Raw genomic sequence first — 17784 nt, 5'->3', positions numbered from 1 at the left:
GAGTCCGGTTTTCACATTTTCTCTACCTGCAATGCAGTTAGAAATTTTTAATGTCAATAATGCACATTTTTTAGGTCGTAAAGTGTGCTTCCTGTAATGCACATTTTTAAAGTGGCGTCGCTCATATTTCTATTACAAATATGGAAGCAGTCTGTCTATATTATGCCGTAGAAGCAGTTAACTGGATTTTCGCGACAGTTTGTATACTGACACACGCTTTAAAATATAAGGACGAGTATTCATAGGGGTTGGAAAAATGCTGCTGCAATGCACCAGAGTTAACCCCCCCCCCCCCCCCCCCCCCTCAAAAATGGCACCTACACGCTTGGCGCGTGATAAGCAGACTGATAGGCATTCGGATCAGGAATGTGGATCCGAAGGAATGTTCAGTGGGCCTTGGTAGTGCTGTAAAGTGGATCAAGAAACACGGCTCTGCAGTTCATTTCAGAGGCTTGCATGCTGATATTTTTGATGCAGGAAACCATTTCAGACTCGAAGGAAAGCAAAAGTACCATATTCAAGTGCATATCTGCTTATCAGACCTGCTTACACGCATCCTTCTGTTGGGTTGTCTGCCTATAGATCTGGAGTAGGAGGACCTGTTAACTGCTGCAGTTTTTCTTCAAAAGGCTGAAAAAAAAAACGGCAAACGTTTTCTCTCTTTTCTTTGAAACGCCTGGCCCTTGTATATATAGCTCTGACTAAGGTTTGAGTGCAACCTCATCACGAAGGTTGCTGTAGTTCACCTGCTCCGAATCCAACTGCACTAGCAGTTTGGATGGTTAATGCCCTAGGAAACAATGTTAAAAGAATGAATATATGACTACAGCTGTCTTGAGTGCATGAATAGTGCACCAGGTGGTATGCTCGAGTCATTCTTAAGAAGGAAAAACAGCGCAGATACACTGTAGCATGGTCTCGGTTTTGCATTAGATTTCAGTACGCACGTTTAGAGTTTTGATTAAAAAAAAAAACTGCATTAGAACAGAGTAAATACAGTACTTGGAAAATTCCTGCATTTTGGACTTCCTTACTCGAGACAAACAGCAAGGATATATGAAAAAGAGTATGGAAGGAAGCAGGGCAAGATGCAGGAATTTTCCACACTGCCGCAGAGTGCCCAAAATGGGGATTTTTTTTGTAGTCTAACGAAATTTTTGTTACGAGGTGGAACATTGCCAGATAAGAGTACTCTCGCTATGTCACATAGCATGCACAGTCAACTGCAATGTACCTGTTGTGCTTTCGGAACAAGAACAACATCCAAAGCAAAATGTGCCTAGAGACCATGAGTGAAGGGAATGTTGCACAGACCTTTCTAGTGTTTTTTTTCAGATGCAGGCCATTTTTTACGTCCTCAGTGATTTTGGCTAAATGTTGCTGATCTAAGGCATATTCTGTTGTGAAATGAGTTCATCTGCGAATGGCTTCCGGTTTATTTCAGAGCACTCTCTGCAGTCTGCAACGTTTGAATGAGATTCAGTTCAAAACAATTGTTTGTACATTATGTGCATTATATTGTAGTGTTTGATCGGCAGTGTTTACAGTGTAGTGTTCAAACACTATACAGCAGTGTTTGAACATCCAGTAGCGCTTCTCAGTGTGACCCAAAGTGAGCTAAGACTGCGTCAAGCACCATGCCCTTCAGCTGCAGCTGAGGAGGTAAAATGTCAACAACCACTCGATTTATTTCACAGAGGAAAACAGTGAAGAATGCTGTCGCAGGTGATGCCCATGATGGATGGCTAGTGCTTCTCACCATCAATCTCTTTGTCGCGCTCCTTCTTGCCACTTTTGGAGTCAAAAAAGCTGGATGGGTCAGTGGGGCTCAGCTTGTTCTGGAATGATGGACACCTTTTTTAAATAAGTGATGGAAACCATCCCGGTTAGGACAAGCCTGAGGTCAGCTGCTGCACAAAGCCTCACAACAAACTAACTAGTCAATTTGATTTCCTGGATTAAAATCAGCCTTCAAGAACATCAAAGAATACTTGCTTCTAACAGCCAACATAAGTACTAGTCAGTTACAATCAAAATTTGCGACAACTTTCGGGTCAGTGGTAACTCTCTTTAACAGGTACATAGTATATGATGCTAAAACAAGAGGGAACGTTTCTTGTCTCAGCAAAGTGGCTCTTAGCAGGTGAGATATAAACCTGGGAGCTTTTAAGGCAAAAAAGCCTTTAATGCCTTATCATTGTCGACAGAAGGTTGTCAGCAGAGGTGTCATGCTTTTCTAGTCAGACCAGAAAAAAATCTTTGTGCACGATGGGATTCGAACCACCATCCTTCCATTCCACAGCCGAGCGTGCTAATGGCTACGCTACTTCCTGCCAACGCATATATGTAGTTCTCCTTGTCTAGGACGCTGGAGTGTGCTTGCAGAAAGGCGTCGAATCAGATGGATGCCTCCAAAACGCAAAGGCTTTTGCCTCACCGCACTTTAGGTCAATAAAGTGCCCCCCTGAATTTTTGTGAGGTAACCAGTGTGACAATGAACCAGAGTCACTAGTCACAGGTGGACATGCTATGCGCTCCATCACTCCATAGGTTACATCAATACTCGCCATTGCATCCTTAGTACCCATTTCATGGCCGCATTTTATCTTCGTTTTTTTTTTTACCTCTTCCACTCTGCTCTCCTTCTGTCTTTATCTCCTAAATTCCCCTCCCTACGCAGAGTAGCATGCCAGCGATTTTTAAACGCCGGCTAAATTCTCTGCTCTTCATTAAAGAGTCTCTCTCTCTCTCAATGAGAATCTGAACCCTTCACCAAGGATCAACAAATCTTCATAGCTGTTGGAAAAAACAAAAAAAAAACAAAAAAAAAGCAACTCATCTGGGTTGCGCCTGTATCTGTACCTGTGTTGCAAAGCTGACAAGGTCTCTCTTCATTGCATATGCATCTTCACCATCCGCATAATATTTTGGCTCTATTTCATTGATCCTGGAAGAGAAGGCCAACGTTACTACACGCGAAACAGCACATACACTTCAAAGAGGTACCGCAGTCAACAGTGTGTGTGAAAAATGTAATCAATAAAATGCATTTCATTATTCACAAGCAGACGTGACATTGCATCAAAGCAATTATTTGTCACTCAGTTTTAAACTGTAGGGGCTCACGCAGCATTCATGTGCAAAGCAGAACTGACAATGCAAGAGCTGTCATGTTTAATCCAGTTATCTTGTTTATTAAAGAAAACACTCACATGAATCCAAGTGTGTTAGTGTAGAGGTGGAGTGCTGCCCGATTGCTCTTCCGTACATGTAGAGACACATACTTGGCATTGAAGCATTCAACCATGGCACGAGAGGACTGGTCCATTAGCTTCTGGGCCAACCCGAGACGCCTGTGCGATCGTTTTACAGCCTGGAAGAAAAGTAGACTGAGTGTTTTGCACAGTAGACCTGGGTGGAAAACTTTCTTACATACCAGGGATGTGATGTGGCCATGTGGATCATCATCAGAGTCTTCCTCCCTAAAAACACACAATAAGCACCAACAAGAAAATTTAGCAAGAACTATGTCAAGGAATGTTGAGTGCTTCAAATGTACAGTGGTCAAGGAGCTCGTCTTATTATTCACACACTGCAGATCACTAAAATATTATGTTCTGCAATAGCTGTTGCACTAATTCTGAACAGGTGAGCTGTTAATGACAGGGCAGAAAAATAAATATCACTCATGGCCTTTATCTAAACTGAGAAAGAATTTCCCGAGTTCCCCCCGAGGCAGTCATTCAAATAAAAAAAAACTTCAAAGAATGACTCTTCCTTTACTGCTCTCAACATATTACACAACTATGATATGGCAAACTGAGAATAAGTTTTTTTCCACACACACTTCTCTTGCCTCAGCAAACTGGCACGACTAAAGTGGCACCCACCAAGCCCACCGACTGATGTGACCTTATAATGAAAAAGGTATGGCCAAAGAAAATGTAAAAAAAAAACTGGCGAGAATTAATTACAGAGATTAATATCACTGAATGCATCAAAAAAAAAATGACAAACAATAACCACGTCTACACACCGAGGGCCTGCGTGACTGATAAACAAAAGTTGTACACATAAGAAAAGGCAGTATTCATACAGGCTGTAAATGCCTTTTCAAATTCACCTTTCTAAATTTCAGCAAGATCACCCAATGTAGCTAGTATGACTGAGAACAAAGTAGACAGAGCCATCAGCCATTTACTGCCCCTTTCAGCAGCACCATAACTGCTACAACAGCAAGAAGGTGGCTACTTACATTTTTGCAAGCACATATCCAACAATCTTTCCTTTCTCATCCTCAGCCACATAAGAAAGCTGCAAGATAAACACTACACTTCATTAAGACACTTGCACACACACAGACATTAAATGTTTCATACCTGTGGCCACGACAACCCATGGTAGAAGTAATACTTCATCTGATAGTTTTCTGGCAGGCACAGCAAATTGCAGTGCTGCATGTTCATCAGGTCCTCTGTCTGCAAATGTGTTGTGGGCAAAACAGTGATTACCGGCCACTGTTGGGACGATGAACAGCTTCCGGTGTAACAACAGCACGGAATCACAATTAAGTCAAAGTTGCATTTTGTGCACATCGTTGAAAATTCAGACTGCAAAGTGAAGATAAACAAAAATTGCAAACCCTACACACAGCCAATATCAATTTCAATCTGAGTGGCCGGAGACTGTATCGAGGATCTGCCTTCACCATGGCCATCCACTGCACACTCACCACTGGGGATCGACCCTTTAGGTACTTCAAAAGGCATCTTTAAAGATTTTGAAAATGGTAACGAAAAACCACATTTCAGGCACCAAGCGGCAAAAATGGCACTATAAGGTGAACTGATAATGCAGATGATTTCATGAAGAAGCCTGTGAAATTTGTATCTCTGGCAAGAAAAGTGACAGAGTGATATGACAGAAGTCGTAGCTGCATACAAGATGGCAACTCTGTCTCCTGCTGCATGAATAAGAGCACGAAAAGGCATAGTAGGGGCAATCTACGCATCTTGGCCGATTCGCTGTAGGGCAACAATACTGTGTGCGGAACATGAGCACGCCTGAGAAAATTATTAGTCGGTCAAATAAGATGCTTAGAGATATGCGAGGCAACCACTGCAATAAAGTATATTATGTGTCCACAGGGAGAAAACAAATACAGTTAAACAATCAGGAGAAGCAAAAATCAATAATGTAAGCCAGAACAGGCAAGAATTTATTTAAAATTTCGGACGGAAAGTTGTTTCTCAGAATAACCAGCTACATACCAGGATTGAGTCATAAGAATTTGTACAACAACAAAAAGATTCAGGCTACAATTTCGACGGAATGTACTGTGGATAAAAAAAAATGAATAGTGGGGCCTTATCTGGTAACAGTCTCTTCCTGAACTGCCACCTGTGATACCAAGCTTATAGCTATCCTAGCATGCAAAATCCATCACAAGCACTGGTACCAAAGAGAGGGCTCAACAACAGGCGCCCGAAAAAACTTGAACCTGAAAAGGAATCTACTAAAGTGTGGTCCATCCCTGATGTGCACTAGCAAATGCGAAAGGCATGCAGTATTCTTTTAAGTAACATAGCAGAATGCAATACCGCTTTACACATGAAACCAAACCAAATAAATGCTGTATCTCCGCAGCATGATTTTTTCTAGTTAGGTTGCATAAGACGAAAAATAAGGACATGGTCTTGTAGACATCGGACTTTATGGAGACTTGGACTGCAGTCAATCAAGATATGTTATTTTCTTTACCTCTCAAGGATGAGAGAACAAGGACATTTACATATCCACGAAATTAATTCAGGCATTAAAAGTGACGCCCTTACAGCGTACAATCCCACCATTCACAAGGCGAAACATCCATGCATGTACAGCTCCGCACAAATGCAGTCCAGCAAAAACCTATAGCTACCACTATTACTATTTCGTTTTGGAGAAGGGCAGAAGTTTGACAGTGTTTTTGTTTTCTTTGGTGCTGCTTAGAGCACCAAGAGTACACCACGAAAGCAAGAATGTTAACTGTACAGTTATATCATTATTGCTAGGAGCAGTCCATAATGCCAAGTTTCGTGGCTTTTTAAAACTAAAAAGTGCATTCGAAAGAGATGAACTAGGTTATGAATGAAAGAATTTTCACACACCTAAGTCAAAAGTACACATTTGGGGCAGCAAAATAATCACTAGCAATTTACCACTGGCTCATTTACGCTGAAACTGCGCTTAGAACTTGGGTATTGCGGTAAGCTTTGTCTCGTACTAAGTTTGTCAATGGTATACTTACCTGATTCAGCTGCACATGATGCAAACCCGTAATTGTCTGCCTCGAAATTAACGAACCGAAAGCCGCCAACTCTGGGTTTTCGCCGAAGGGCGTTAGTGGCTCCATCTGTTGTTTGCATAGGAAAGCATCACGCCGCAAAGGGCGCCGAGGTCTGCATTACTAGCTGTGCAGGTTCTCTGGTGGTGCCACTGCCGCCCTTCGCGGCCAATCAGTGCTGACGGCTTTCAGTTTGTCGATCTCGGCACAGATCATTACACACTTGCGTCACTCACGGCTGAATCAAGTAAGTATCATTGTAAAACTGGCTACGAGACTAAAGTTACCACAATACGCAAGCTCTGTGCTCAGTTTTACCGCAAACGAGCTAGCGGTTGAGGCGAGAAAAATTTTTTGTCTTCACGATAAAGATGCACAATACTGTACAACTGCTTGTGGCACGCACTGTACGTGACAGATCTTCCTGGCTGCTCAGTGCCATTTCTCTGTGGCAACATTTGCCTGCCACCATCGATTCGTCCTTCCCCTATTATGCCTCCCATATCCCAGATATTGTGATGGCTGCACAATGACTGCCTTTCATCTCTCTCTCGCTCCTCATATCCCACATTCCATCATTCTTTGCATCCTAGGTCATCAGGGTCAGCAAGCCTTCGTGGGGCAGTACTGCCTTTTGCTAAAATGCCTCGGCCCCCCGCAAAGAATGCTATATTATTATTAAAATACACATGCCTTCGTTCCTTATTTTTATTTCACAAAATCGCCGACAATTTTTCTTTTCCCTTCAAGAGGGGCTCCACAAACACTCGGCTGCGATAAGGCCCAAAATATGCGCTTCCAAGTAATAACTAAAAGTTTTTAAATAAGTCGGTAGTAAATATTATAGTTGCGATGTTTTCCACAATCATCAAACAGTATGCGAAAACAAAAATTTCGAAGAAGGGTGTATCTTGAAGGGAAATGAAAAACTTAGTTTCATATGTTCAAATTACAGAACATTGACAATAAGGAGGTTACAACTCTTAACGGAAAAAGAAAATAGGTTGATAGATAGTTATCCCAATTTCTCCAATGTCTGCTCAGATTTGAGCAACTTTACCTTGCTTGATTGCGATTTTGTGAAACCGACAGCGAGTCATCAGTCAAAAGAAATGAGTTTCTACGAAGTGCAACCGGCGTCATTTCCATGTGCCTGCTCTGAAAAATCTACCGCGCTTTCAGACGCCCACCAGGCAAGCAACAGTTTCTCTCAACGCAAGGAACAACGAGGTGCTTTGTCAATCTTTACGAAACCCACCACCGGCAACATGAACCGACGAAAAGATCCGAGGTGTCTTCAACCGAGAAAGGACATTTACACGTTCCAGTGCAACGTAGACACATATTTCATACGCACATCCTTACCTTCGCGCAGCGGATGTTCATTTTGCGAGTGAGAACTGATGGGCAGCAGAAGAAGCGTGGAGCACAGCCGGCAAGCCCAAACGACTTTCCTTTATGGCTCAGCTCGACCAGCACTGGCTCGACTATAGGCTATGGCTTTTTAATCGGAGAAGGGAAAACGAGCTTTTTTCGGCTAAACACTGCTCTGCGGTGCTCTATTACACTGCTCCTTCATTTTAGTCACTAGAACTGGCTTTACTTCAGTTACGTTTACAGCAAATGGTGTTCGACCATGGTGTACGAGTTATCTTCATGACAACGGACGACCGAAACCGCCGAAACATCCAGGCGCGGGGGGTGTTCGTATGACATCTGCTTCTCCTGTGAACTGGTCCAAAATGGGGTCCGCTAGGGGAGGTGGGCGGATGTATCGTTGTCCGCCTTATGTCTGCTTCTGCGCGCGGCCGCGAGCGATTCCGAGGTACTCTCCAGAAGTCTTGACAACCTATCGGAAACGGACACTCCTACCACTTCTTTAACAACGTCCTGAGGGTCCGCTGTACGCGTTCCGGAGAAAACACCTTCAAGGGGGATGACTTTGTCGTAGTAAACTTCGAAGGACAACTTTTCACGGGAAGAGTACGTGATGGAAGTCAAACCCTAGGGATACATCGTCAGCACTATGGAGAGGACCAAAAATAATTGGAGATGGCCGGACCGCGAAGAAGCTATTTTGTACTCAAAAGAATAAATTTTGTACGCAATTGAATCCCCTAGGCCGGCAGGCGAGCGAGGCATCTTTGACGTAAGAGATCTTGATTGAGGTTATATATGTATGAATAATTTGTAATGCAGTTGTAACGTTGCCAGAGCAGAGACCAATTGTAGATAACGCAAAGAAACTTTCGATGGGGTAGCTAGCCCCCTTTTTTTTTCCCCAATCATATTCAGCCAAAAACAATGTTGCCGCAAAGTTGCCCCACACGACGGGGTAACATGAATACAGCCTTGTATTAAAGATGCGGATTTGTAGAACATACCGTCGTGTGAGGGAAGGTTTTAGCAACGTTATGCCACTATTCATTAATTGTTCAGCGAGAGAATAAAAACGCACGAAATCTGTCACAAAGTAACCCCATTTTACGGTATCCCGATCGAGTGTGCTGCGGCACGAGTTCGATGAGATGATCTATTTCGGGGACGTCTAAGGGGTGGGAGATTGTAATGAGCGCACGGACAAGGAATGCAACCCGAGGGAGAAATGGGGACGATGGGCAGGTAGGGGATTTGAGGGCTCTTGCAGCGCGAGCACGTCGGGGCCGCCTGCCCGAGCTAGGACTCGTGACCACTGCATGCCAGATGGTGAGTCTAGCGTCGTCTTGCCATCACTGAAGGTGTCTTTTGCCGTGCAGGAGTTAGAGGGGGTGTAGAGCTGGGCCTTCTTTTAGGCCGCACGGCAGCAAAAGCTTTCGCGTGGCTATAGCCTCCTGCTCCTTGAATCGTTCGTCAATTTGGCGAGCGAATTCGTCTAAACGGGTAGTGAGCCGAATTCATTGATGAAGGCCTGGATGGCCGTCTGCACTGCGGCCTGAATTCTGGCCTCCATGAGTTGTTCGAAGGTTATCCTGCTGCAGGGAGGTAGTGGGAGCAGCCCGCTTCTTGCCTGGTGGTTAGTGAGTAGGGAGAGGTGGCGATGGAAGAGTGGAGGCGGGAGCTGCCGGGGCCGTTGGCGCTGGGGTAGGGGCTTCGGCCTGCTGCGGTGAGCACGCAGCTAGGCGCGCTTTGTTCCGCGGCACTGCCCGCTCTTCGTGGCACTAATCCAGAGGTTTCGAGCCTAGAAAAATCGTCTAGTTATCCGAGAAGCTGGCTGAACGCGAGCGCTGTTGTTGTTGTTGTAGCCATGGGCGTCCGGAAGGGGGGGCAAGGGGGGGCGGTTGCCCCCCCTTGGAATTACGGATATTATTTATGCCATAGTAGAAAACAACTACAAACCTACCGCCTCCCCCATCCCCAGACATCGGCTGCACCCCCCTGGAAAAAGTTCTGTGGACGCCCTTGGTTGTAGCCTTTGACAGAAGGCTACACTATAGTGCCTAGAATATACTAGGCACTATAGCTACACCACCACCACCAACAACAGCGCTCGCGTTCGTTGGCCTCTTCCGCGGCACTGCCCGCTCATCGTCTTCTACGTAGCACATATCCTACTTTCGCACTGATTCGAATGTTGTAAAAAACATTCTATGTAGGTTTTATCATTGCGGGCAGTTGTGCCACAAAAATAATTAGTGCGTGCAGTTACCAATACTATGTTATACCTAAAGCGAGGTGCTGAAAAAAGGGCACCTCGCCAAATTTTTGCCTACACCGCCTTGTGCCTGCGCCTTTCGAATCTGCCAGCGGCGTTCAAATCTAGCGCGCGTCGGCTAGGTCACGTGCCTAAATGTACGAGAAAAGCAGCCACAGAGTTAATATAATGAAACAAAAGTTATTTGCAAGCTTTTGCTCAGGTATATATATTTTTTAATTTTTTATAAGTATATAGTTGCATTTTAAATAACGACAATATTTAAAATAGTGCCTTTTTTTTTCCTCGGAGCTACTATGACGTCCACGGTCCATTTAGCTCTATGCAGCTATATGGTCCATTTGATTCAAGCAGCGGCGGTACTACAGTGCAGCGGTGGGCAGGTGCGCTGGCGCCGGTTCAAATGCTTGTCTTCTTTAGTGACTACGTGACGGTACTGTAATACCTTCTGGCCGTGTTTTTTACTACTTCAAACAAGTGGGCGCGTTAGGCGACGGCGTAAAAGCTCTGTCCCGGTGCAGACACAATGTCGAACATCAAAGTTGCCGTTAGAGTGAGGCCGCCCATTGAAAGGTGAGTGCGAGCTGTGTTACTTGGGGCCCTCGTTAGCATTTTGCATCTGACGGAATCCGTGCTACACTGTTTGCTAAGCTCCGCGAAACCGGCGTTAAAAAAAGTGGTTGCTGTATTTGTTCACACCAAATCCACTTGTCACTTAAGTGGTACTTGTCAAGCTATGTGCCTTGAGTTGGTGATAAAAGTATTGCTATAAAAACACCAACTTTTATTTTAGTTTGCGTTTAAAAGTCTGCGCTACAGTTAGCGTATTTCGTGATTCAAACCTCTACCCACTTTTCCTCTTAGTTACAGGCGATAGTTGTATTCGAAAGCACATGCAGCTTGCTCAAGTGGGCACTTGTAGAGAACCATGTGCGTGCATTGAAGCGAAACAGGGAATTTGTAAAAAAGAACACTAGTTTGTGGACTGCTATCTTTTAGGCATAATGGTAGAAGGGACGTGTTCCGGCCCGTTATCTTCGAGCACCTTAACGGCCGTTGTCACATTGTTGCAAATGCATAATCATTTCTATTAAATGTGACTAGTTTTCCGCGCTATTTTCTGCCTCGAGGCGAAAGTTTCTTTCCCTCATGCAGAGTGCAGTTTCCCTGCCAGCCATTTTTCTTTCCCTTGAATGAGAATGTCTAAACAAGCCTGTGATACCTTTTTCTTTCAGTGAACAGCGCAATGGCGATCAACCCGCCTGGATTACGCGCGGCAACACTATTTACATGGAGTCCGGAAAGATCAACACATTTTACACGTTTGGTTTGTATATTTTTAATTTTATATTAGAGCTTGCTGTTCTAGCTTCAGCTAAACGTATCCATGCAAGTGTGTAAGCTTCACTTTTAACCGTTTAACGCCCAATGACGCAAGCTCGTGACGTACTGATTGCATGCTGTGTCTTCGTTTCTGCATGGAGCTTCGACAAATTTTGAGGTCAGTATGTTCCAGTAGCCACTGCTTTCTGGCCAAAATATTTGGCTCCATTGCCAGGAAACTGTGTTAAGAAAAAATATTGCAAATGTGCGACTTCTAGTCACCATTCAACTCCTAGTAGTCTCTCTTATTGTGAGAACTGTTGCGGAAAGAACAGGAAATAATTTCTTGAATAACATATCGTTTACACTACCTGGACCCTTTAAAACTGCTTTCGTTAAACATTTCTTTTTCTTCAGTAATCTGTTAATTTCTAGTTTATCGTGAGTTTGTGACATTGGGCATTTGCGCCACTTTGCAGCTGCCATAAGACAATATATTCACTCATTGTAGTGGAGAATTAATGCTTTTTGTTGGTACGTGATGTGTACCAAAAGCTGTTAAAAGTCCGGTAAGCTGACAGACCTGTGTCTTCTCAAAAAATACTGACAACAGCTACATGGCACAGAAGCTTGACCTAGGGGAGGCAGGAGAGAAGGTTTAACTCGTTGACCAAAGTGGAAGACTTTCAATGCAGCATACACCACCCAATGACCTTCTTCCCCTACTACACACTTCATTTTCCCTCATACCCACTCTTGCCTTTCTTCCTTGCTTGGAAGGGCTAAAATGACCCTAGCCAATGGTTACTGCAATTGCCCACCTGAAGACAAATCGTTTGTTGACACCATGGTCAGCGAACTGATGCCCCTCTCCCCGGTCTTTCTATGTAGAAATCTGTGCTTCAAGGATTATCTCGCTCTCTGTGCAAGCTACCACACAAGTTACTACTGCAATATGTCCCGGGCTCCCTGTATATTTTATAAAGGGATCAGTTATTGAATATGGTAACAGCAATGATGACGAGGAGCAGTGGCATAGCCAGAAATATTTTTCAAAGGGTGTTATACGCCACCAGTAAATAACAAGATCGCCTGTACCCAAACAATATCTTCGTCATTTTTATGCTTTACATACCAAACAATTCTGGACAAACGCATTTTTGAGCGGGAAACCATGAATGTAGTTTTTCCATATAATGTAAGATTTCACTATAGCAATCAATATATCCGCAGATCACTTGACAGTAGTCTTGCATTTTTTTCTGTTTATGTATTTGCTATTTTTAAAAGTGTTTCCCATTAGTTTTCTATGGCAGTCTTGACTGTTCGATGGGATCGATGGAAACACCTTAAAAGAAAGATTTTGCAACATATCAGAAGGATGGATCATTACCTTCAATATTTCCATAACAGTATCTTACAATTTTCCAGTTTTCAAAATTTTTTCCTGAGAATGTTGGACATGATAAAGCTGAAGGGTTGGTTGTTTCGTTCCCTGTAATATCTACATAAAAATACAAGCGCACGCAGGACTTCGAGGACTTGATTCATAAAGAACATTTATTTTCTAACAAAAAAAAAAGCTCTTGCAAAAAATCGCAGCTATTGACCATATTTTCTCATAATATACAACGACACAAAAGCTTCTACTTTACAACAAAGTCAGCAACTGCAAACGAATGGCATTTGTCACAACTTCTACCCCATGTATGTGAACTTGTGCCCGGCTGGAGAGGACTTGAAAAGGTCTGTTTAATGGGGTGAACTGTGTCCACAATTAAAATGAGTGCTATACGTCGGGCGATGGCGAAGAAGTGATCTTTTCGGCAATAACTTATGCTTCCTATTATAGAGTCGCGACAACATACATCAAATCGTTCGGAGGGCAAGCCAATACTCGTCTTATTGTTTTTACATTTTAATATATCGATGTGGTGTGTAAATAGCATGGGCGAAGAAAAGGCCGAAAGGAGGGTGGATGCAGCGCTCAGAAAATTCTGGGGGTTGTTCTGACACCGAAACACCCCTCCTGGCTACACCCGTGATGAGCAGGATAGTGGAAAAAAGTGACAGCCTGAGTGTGGTGTTTTGCAAGACTGAAAAAGAACATGTGAAATAGATAACAAACTGTCCCAAAAACATTGCATTACCAAGCTGCGGTGAAGAAGCTACCGCGCTACCACAACCAGATTTCCATTGCCACAAATGCAATCTGCACTTCTGGCTAAGCAAGAACAAGCATTTATACGACATTCATTTTGAATAGAGGCCTACAAACGTGTTTTCCACACACCTTGGACCACTTCTACCAAGTGAACCTAATGACTATTGCGAATTCACGACATACTGATTTCTCAAATTTCAGCGGTGCAAAGAAAAATTTAGCATTGGCATTTGAATGTGGACACATTAGCTGACGTAATGTCTGGGTATCACTTTTTTCGATTCTTTCATAATTTAGATCTAACAGGGTTGACAAGGCTAGATTAACCCTTTAAGCATTGCTCAGGAGCAAAAGACAAGTTTTCTTTTCTCACAAAGTACGCCTGTTCTCATCTTTTTGTTAGCATCTGTTGCAAGACCAAGACCCTTTGAACTTCATAACATTAAAAAAAAGGCTGCTACTGTCACTTCTTTTTGTTAAAAAACCGTACTAAATGAAGCTGGTTGATGAGCTGTCGCATGTTGATGACAAAGGTGAGAGAGGAGTTAGTGCTAGCATGACAGTGGGACATTGTACAGACACAAATATTTTATTCCGGCGACTCCAGAAGGGGTCAATGAAGCTGCATATTGCATCAATATAGCCCAGCAGTAGTTTGTGAATGTGCGATCAAGGGGGAAAAAAATGGGGGGGGGGGGTGTTGTTTGTACAGGAGCACCATCTTTGTGCAGTTGTGAATAAAACTAACTTTTTATAATGCCATATTAATGCTATGCGTTTGCTAGTGTTAGCATTAGAAGGGTCTGTGCAAGCTTAAATAGTGAGTAACGTCTGTCAGTGGCTGGTGGCCTTTCGGGCTATGCACGAACTTAGTATACTGCCATACAAACTTGGCATACTACCTCGGATATAATGAATCTTAGTATGCCACCTTAGCTATAATGACCTTTCATGTTTTAACCTCTGATAAAACGACCCTTAGTATGCCACCTCGGATATAACTACCCTAACAGTACCACCTCGGATATAACGCACGTCAGTGTGTTAACCTGGGATGTGATAGACATTTGTCTGCTCTTGTATGCAAGTAATCCACCGAGGATTACCTATTTTTTGTTTCCGCGTATGCTGTAAATTGCTTCCATCTTTAGACTGCTTGAAAAAATGTAATTTTGAGTATCAAAGGGTTAATTTCAGTCGGGATGTTAATTTGATTCCACCGTACAGTGTTTTAAATGCCAGTTTGATCTAGTAGGAGGGGTAGCAGAGAAGTTTGTTTGGAGATGAGACTTGTGTTGTCTATTCCTTTTTCTGCATCCCCTGCTGTTTTCATGCAGTGTTTTTTTTTGCTGTACTTCATTATTGTACGCGATCTGTGCAGGTCCTTGAGAGCATTGAAAGCCCCTGAATTTTTGGTGTACCTAAGAGGGCAGCCACAAAAGAACTCTGGCACCCACTAAATTTTCGTTCTTATTTATAAAGATGTGTATCTTTTGGAGAATTCCACTGGTAGTTTAGGAGCAGGACCTTGAGTACTTGCCACAGCTGCTGCATCCACCGCTGAGCAACTTAACTCTGGAAATTAATGCATGTGCCCACATATATTCATACCTCTTGGTTTGAATTAGTTGCATGCTGCGGTGTCGAGGTAGCCTCTCATTTTTGGCACTTTGCTAGACTGTTCAGGAAGCACTTAATATAAAATATATCATAGGAACGTACGCTTTGTCATCGTTGTTGCTGCTCTGACCTACATCAGCTGCTGTCTGAATAAATCAGTGATAAGCAAAGCTCTTCTGATGACGTCCTGTCGGTAGTAATGTAAACAAATGTGCCTATGGTTATTCAGTGATTGTAATGGATTCGGAAACCAATTGCTACTTGAGCATATTAGCTAGTGATGTCTCAAACCACTATAATAACAGCAAAGTTGACCTGGTCAGCCCGGAGTGGCGACACAGCATCCTTGAAGTTCACGAAATCCCTCTATGCTTAGAGCATGATTATGGTGGTACAGTATGTGAGGCCTAATGTCCCAAAGCTGCCTGTAGATTATCACAGATGCTGCGGTGGAGGGCAGACTGCTTCAGATTAATTTAGATCAACTGAAGTTCTCCAATTTGCGCTTACATCGCGTAGCACAGGGACATCTTTCACATTTCACCAGCACCAAAATGCAGCTGCCGTGGCTGGGGTTCGGTCGCGCCTCCTGATGGATGTTTATGAACTCCCAAAGATATCATTGTACAGGGAGCTCTGGAGAGTTGTTAAACTGTTAAGAGAGATAGCGTGGGAGAGACAGAACAGTCGGTCCACGCTCTTATCTCTTTGCTATGCCTCACGAACTAGCGCAAAATGCCACCTTAGTGTTAAACTGTTGCACATCTCAACCACGGGCAGTGAAGCATGGAGCAGGTGTTCAGTGTGAATCGCCAAGCACCTGTTGAAAACTTGAAAGAAATTTCTTTCATATTATAGCCGATTGTGTGTGATGCTGTGGACAAAGCAGGCGGCAACCTTAACCTTCTAATCATAAAGGAATTGTTGGCGGCTGTGGATTCTACTATGCTGTATTACCATGCATTCTTGGAAGCTGAAAAGAAGCAAGAGGCTGGAGGTGCAAAGCAGCAGAAGCATAAATAGCATAGTCTTGGTGAAGAAATTGAATATTTGGGGAGAAAAATGAAAGTTGGAAGCACCTTTTGCTGGTTTGAGCGCTACAGCAGGACATTATGATAAAGCAGAAGCTACTTATTAACTGAAATGGCTACTGAAGACCAGCAGTTTCGGGATCTCTGGAAGGCTGCTAAACAATCTGTGCAAGACTTTGTCAGTGTGAGTGTAGAGTTTGGAAAAATGTAAGCTGAGAAAAGCAGCAACATAACTTGTGTGTTTTTGCTGGTGGAAATAAAAGTTACAACTGTTCTGTTGAAAATGTTGCTTTAATAACCCACTATGTTGGCCCTTGCAAAAATATTATTGAGGCCTTGAAAGACCTTATGGCAATGAAAACAAGTTTTAAAAGACACTGAGGAGAGCTCCATCCAATGGTTCTTTCCAAATATGTTGATGTTTGTCTGGTAGCAAAATGCACATTTATGGCCTAGAAAATTGGCTTTAAAAATTTGTCTGCCGCTAAATTCATACTCATGACATGTGCTCTGGAAAGGACTCATGATAGCTGTTTTGAAGTAAATAGCAATGAAGATTAGCCTCTGAGATCTGAGCCCAAAAAAAAAAGTCAACGCACAGCAGTAAACTTTGAAGTTGGTTGGGGGTGGCAGCATCTGTTTCATATTTTGGCCTCTTTGTGCTTATAAAAGGCTCCTTATTGGTGAAAGTAGTCTTTGCCATTAGAAGGCAGCAATCTATCAATATAGGCCAACTTCAATTTGTCCTTAGTGTACCTTTAATGTTGGTGGTTTTGATTTGTATCACAGGCAAAGTTATCGATAGTTGGGAATCTGCTTATCACAAAAATGCTAGTAGGACTTGTGCATTCTTTCCATGTGTCGCTATTGTTTCCATTCACAGACCATGTTTTTGACTGCGCCAGCACAAACCGCGACGTGTATGACAAGTACTGCCATCCGATAGTGGAGTCGGTTATGCAAGGCTTCAATGGTGAGATTTTTATGGCAGTTGTTCCTTCTTGAACTAGCTTTTTGGTGGAGGGCAAAAAGTTGGGCAAGTTGGTAAACATTCAGGATGGGTTTCAAAGCGCGACAAGACGGAGACGAAAGGAAAAGAACACACACGACAAGCGCTTACTAGCAACAAAAACGTTTATTGCAACGCTGCAAGACGGAGACGAAAGGAAAAGAACACACACGACAAGCGCTTACTAGCAACAAAAACGTTTATTGCAACGCTGGGAATATTTCCCAGCGTTGCAATAAACGTTCTTGTTGCTAGTAAGCGCTTGTCGGTGTGTTCTTTTCCTTTCGTCTCCGTCTTGTTGCGCTTTGAAACCCATCATGAATAGCTTTTTGGTATTTTCATGCATGTGTCTGCGGTTGCATGTCTGTAATCAAGTTGATGGCCATGTATATTTTGCTTCTTGATCAGTGTGCGCTCTAAAAACATGCCAGCATAAGCAGTTACAAGATTGTCAGTCGCCTTAATGACACCGTTTTTTTTTAAATATATGCTTTTTTTTTTGCACATAGATCTTCTGGAGGTCGGAGATATGTTATGTTCACGAAAAAAAAAAAATATGAACAGATTTGTAAGCTTGCAGGTTCCAAAGGATTGCAGGCTTTACTGCATCGTTTACTATATTTTCTCAAGGGCAGTGTCTACAAGAGTGTTGAAGATGCA

The 17784-nt window shown here is 43.1% G+C and overlaps 2 protein-coding genes across 6 annotated transcripts in view; one reads left to right on the top strand and one right to left on the bottom strand.

Moving 5' to 3' along the window:
* Nucleotides 1-1670: 1670 nt before the first annotated feature.
* On the bottom strand, nt 1671-7987 carry vnc (GNAT family N-acetyltransferase vnc). 3 transcript variants are annotated; one of them, XM_089544508.1, is made up of 7 exons: nt 7683-7987; nt 4380-4478; nt 4256-4314; nt 3437-3482; nt 3213-3373; nt 2863-2947; nt 1671-1838 (listed from the first exon to the last, which is right to left on the bottom strand). In XM_089544508.1, exons 2-7 carry the CDS (start codon nt 4464-4466, stop codon nt 1746-1748), a joined length of 531 nt encoding a protein of 176 aa, XP_089400634.1. In that variant the 5' UTR covers nt 4467-4478; nt 7683-7987; the 3' UTR covers nt 1671-1745. The 3 variants fall into 3 exon arrangements, with proteins under 3 accessions (XP_089400634.1, XP_089400635.1, XP_089400633.1); XM_089544509.1 differs by having other exon boundaries at nt 1671-1854; nt 7691-7981; XM_089544507.1 differs by having other exon boundaries at nt 7691-7978.
* A 2323-nt stretch (nt 7988-10310) lies between these two features.
* The window catches only part of LOC149342210 (uncharacterized), a 65845-nt gene continuing 58371 nt past the window's right edge, over nt 10311-17784 (top strand). For 2 of the 3 annotated variants that reach the window (XM_089544505.1, XM_089544503.1), the window contains exons 1-3: nt 10311-10550; nt 11213-11304; nt 16999-17088. In XM_089544505.1, coding sequence (XP_089400631.1) covers nt 10504-10550; nt 11213-11304; nt 16999-17088 — 229 coding nt within the window. In that variant the 5' untranslated portion in view covers nt 10311-10503. The remainder of the gene's footprint in view (nt 10551-11212; nt 11305-16998; nt 17089-17784) is intronic. The other variant, XM_089544506.1, reaches the window with a different exon arrangement.

This window comes from Amblyomma mixtum, chromosome 5 (assembly GCF_055824585.1).
Source record: "Amblyomma mixtum isolate Tamu chromosome 5, ASM5582458v1, whole genome shotgun sequence".
Taxonomy (NCBI): domain Eukaryota; kingdom Metazoa; phylum Arthropoda; class Arachnida; order Ixodida; family Ixodidae; genus Amblyomma; species Amblyomma mixtum.
Note: the sequence above shows the minus strand (reverse complement) of the source record. Positions and strands in the feature narration are given on the sequence as shown.

Excerpts from the sequence above, each read along its gene's own strand:
- vnc (XM_089544507.1), bottom strand. The coding sequence starts at position 7,711 with ATGAACATCCGCTGCGCGAAG. Across the intron at positions 4,315-4,379 it reads ATGGGTTGTCGTGGCCACAG|CTTTCTTATGTGGCTGAGGA; the intron begins GTATGAAACATT and ends TTTATCTTGCAG. Across the intron at positions 2,948-3,212 it reads ACTAACACACTTGGATTCAT|GATCAATGAAATAGAGCCAA; the intron begins GTGAGTGTTTTC and ends CTTCTCTTCCAG.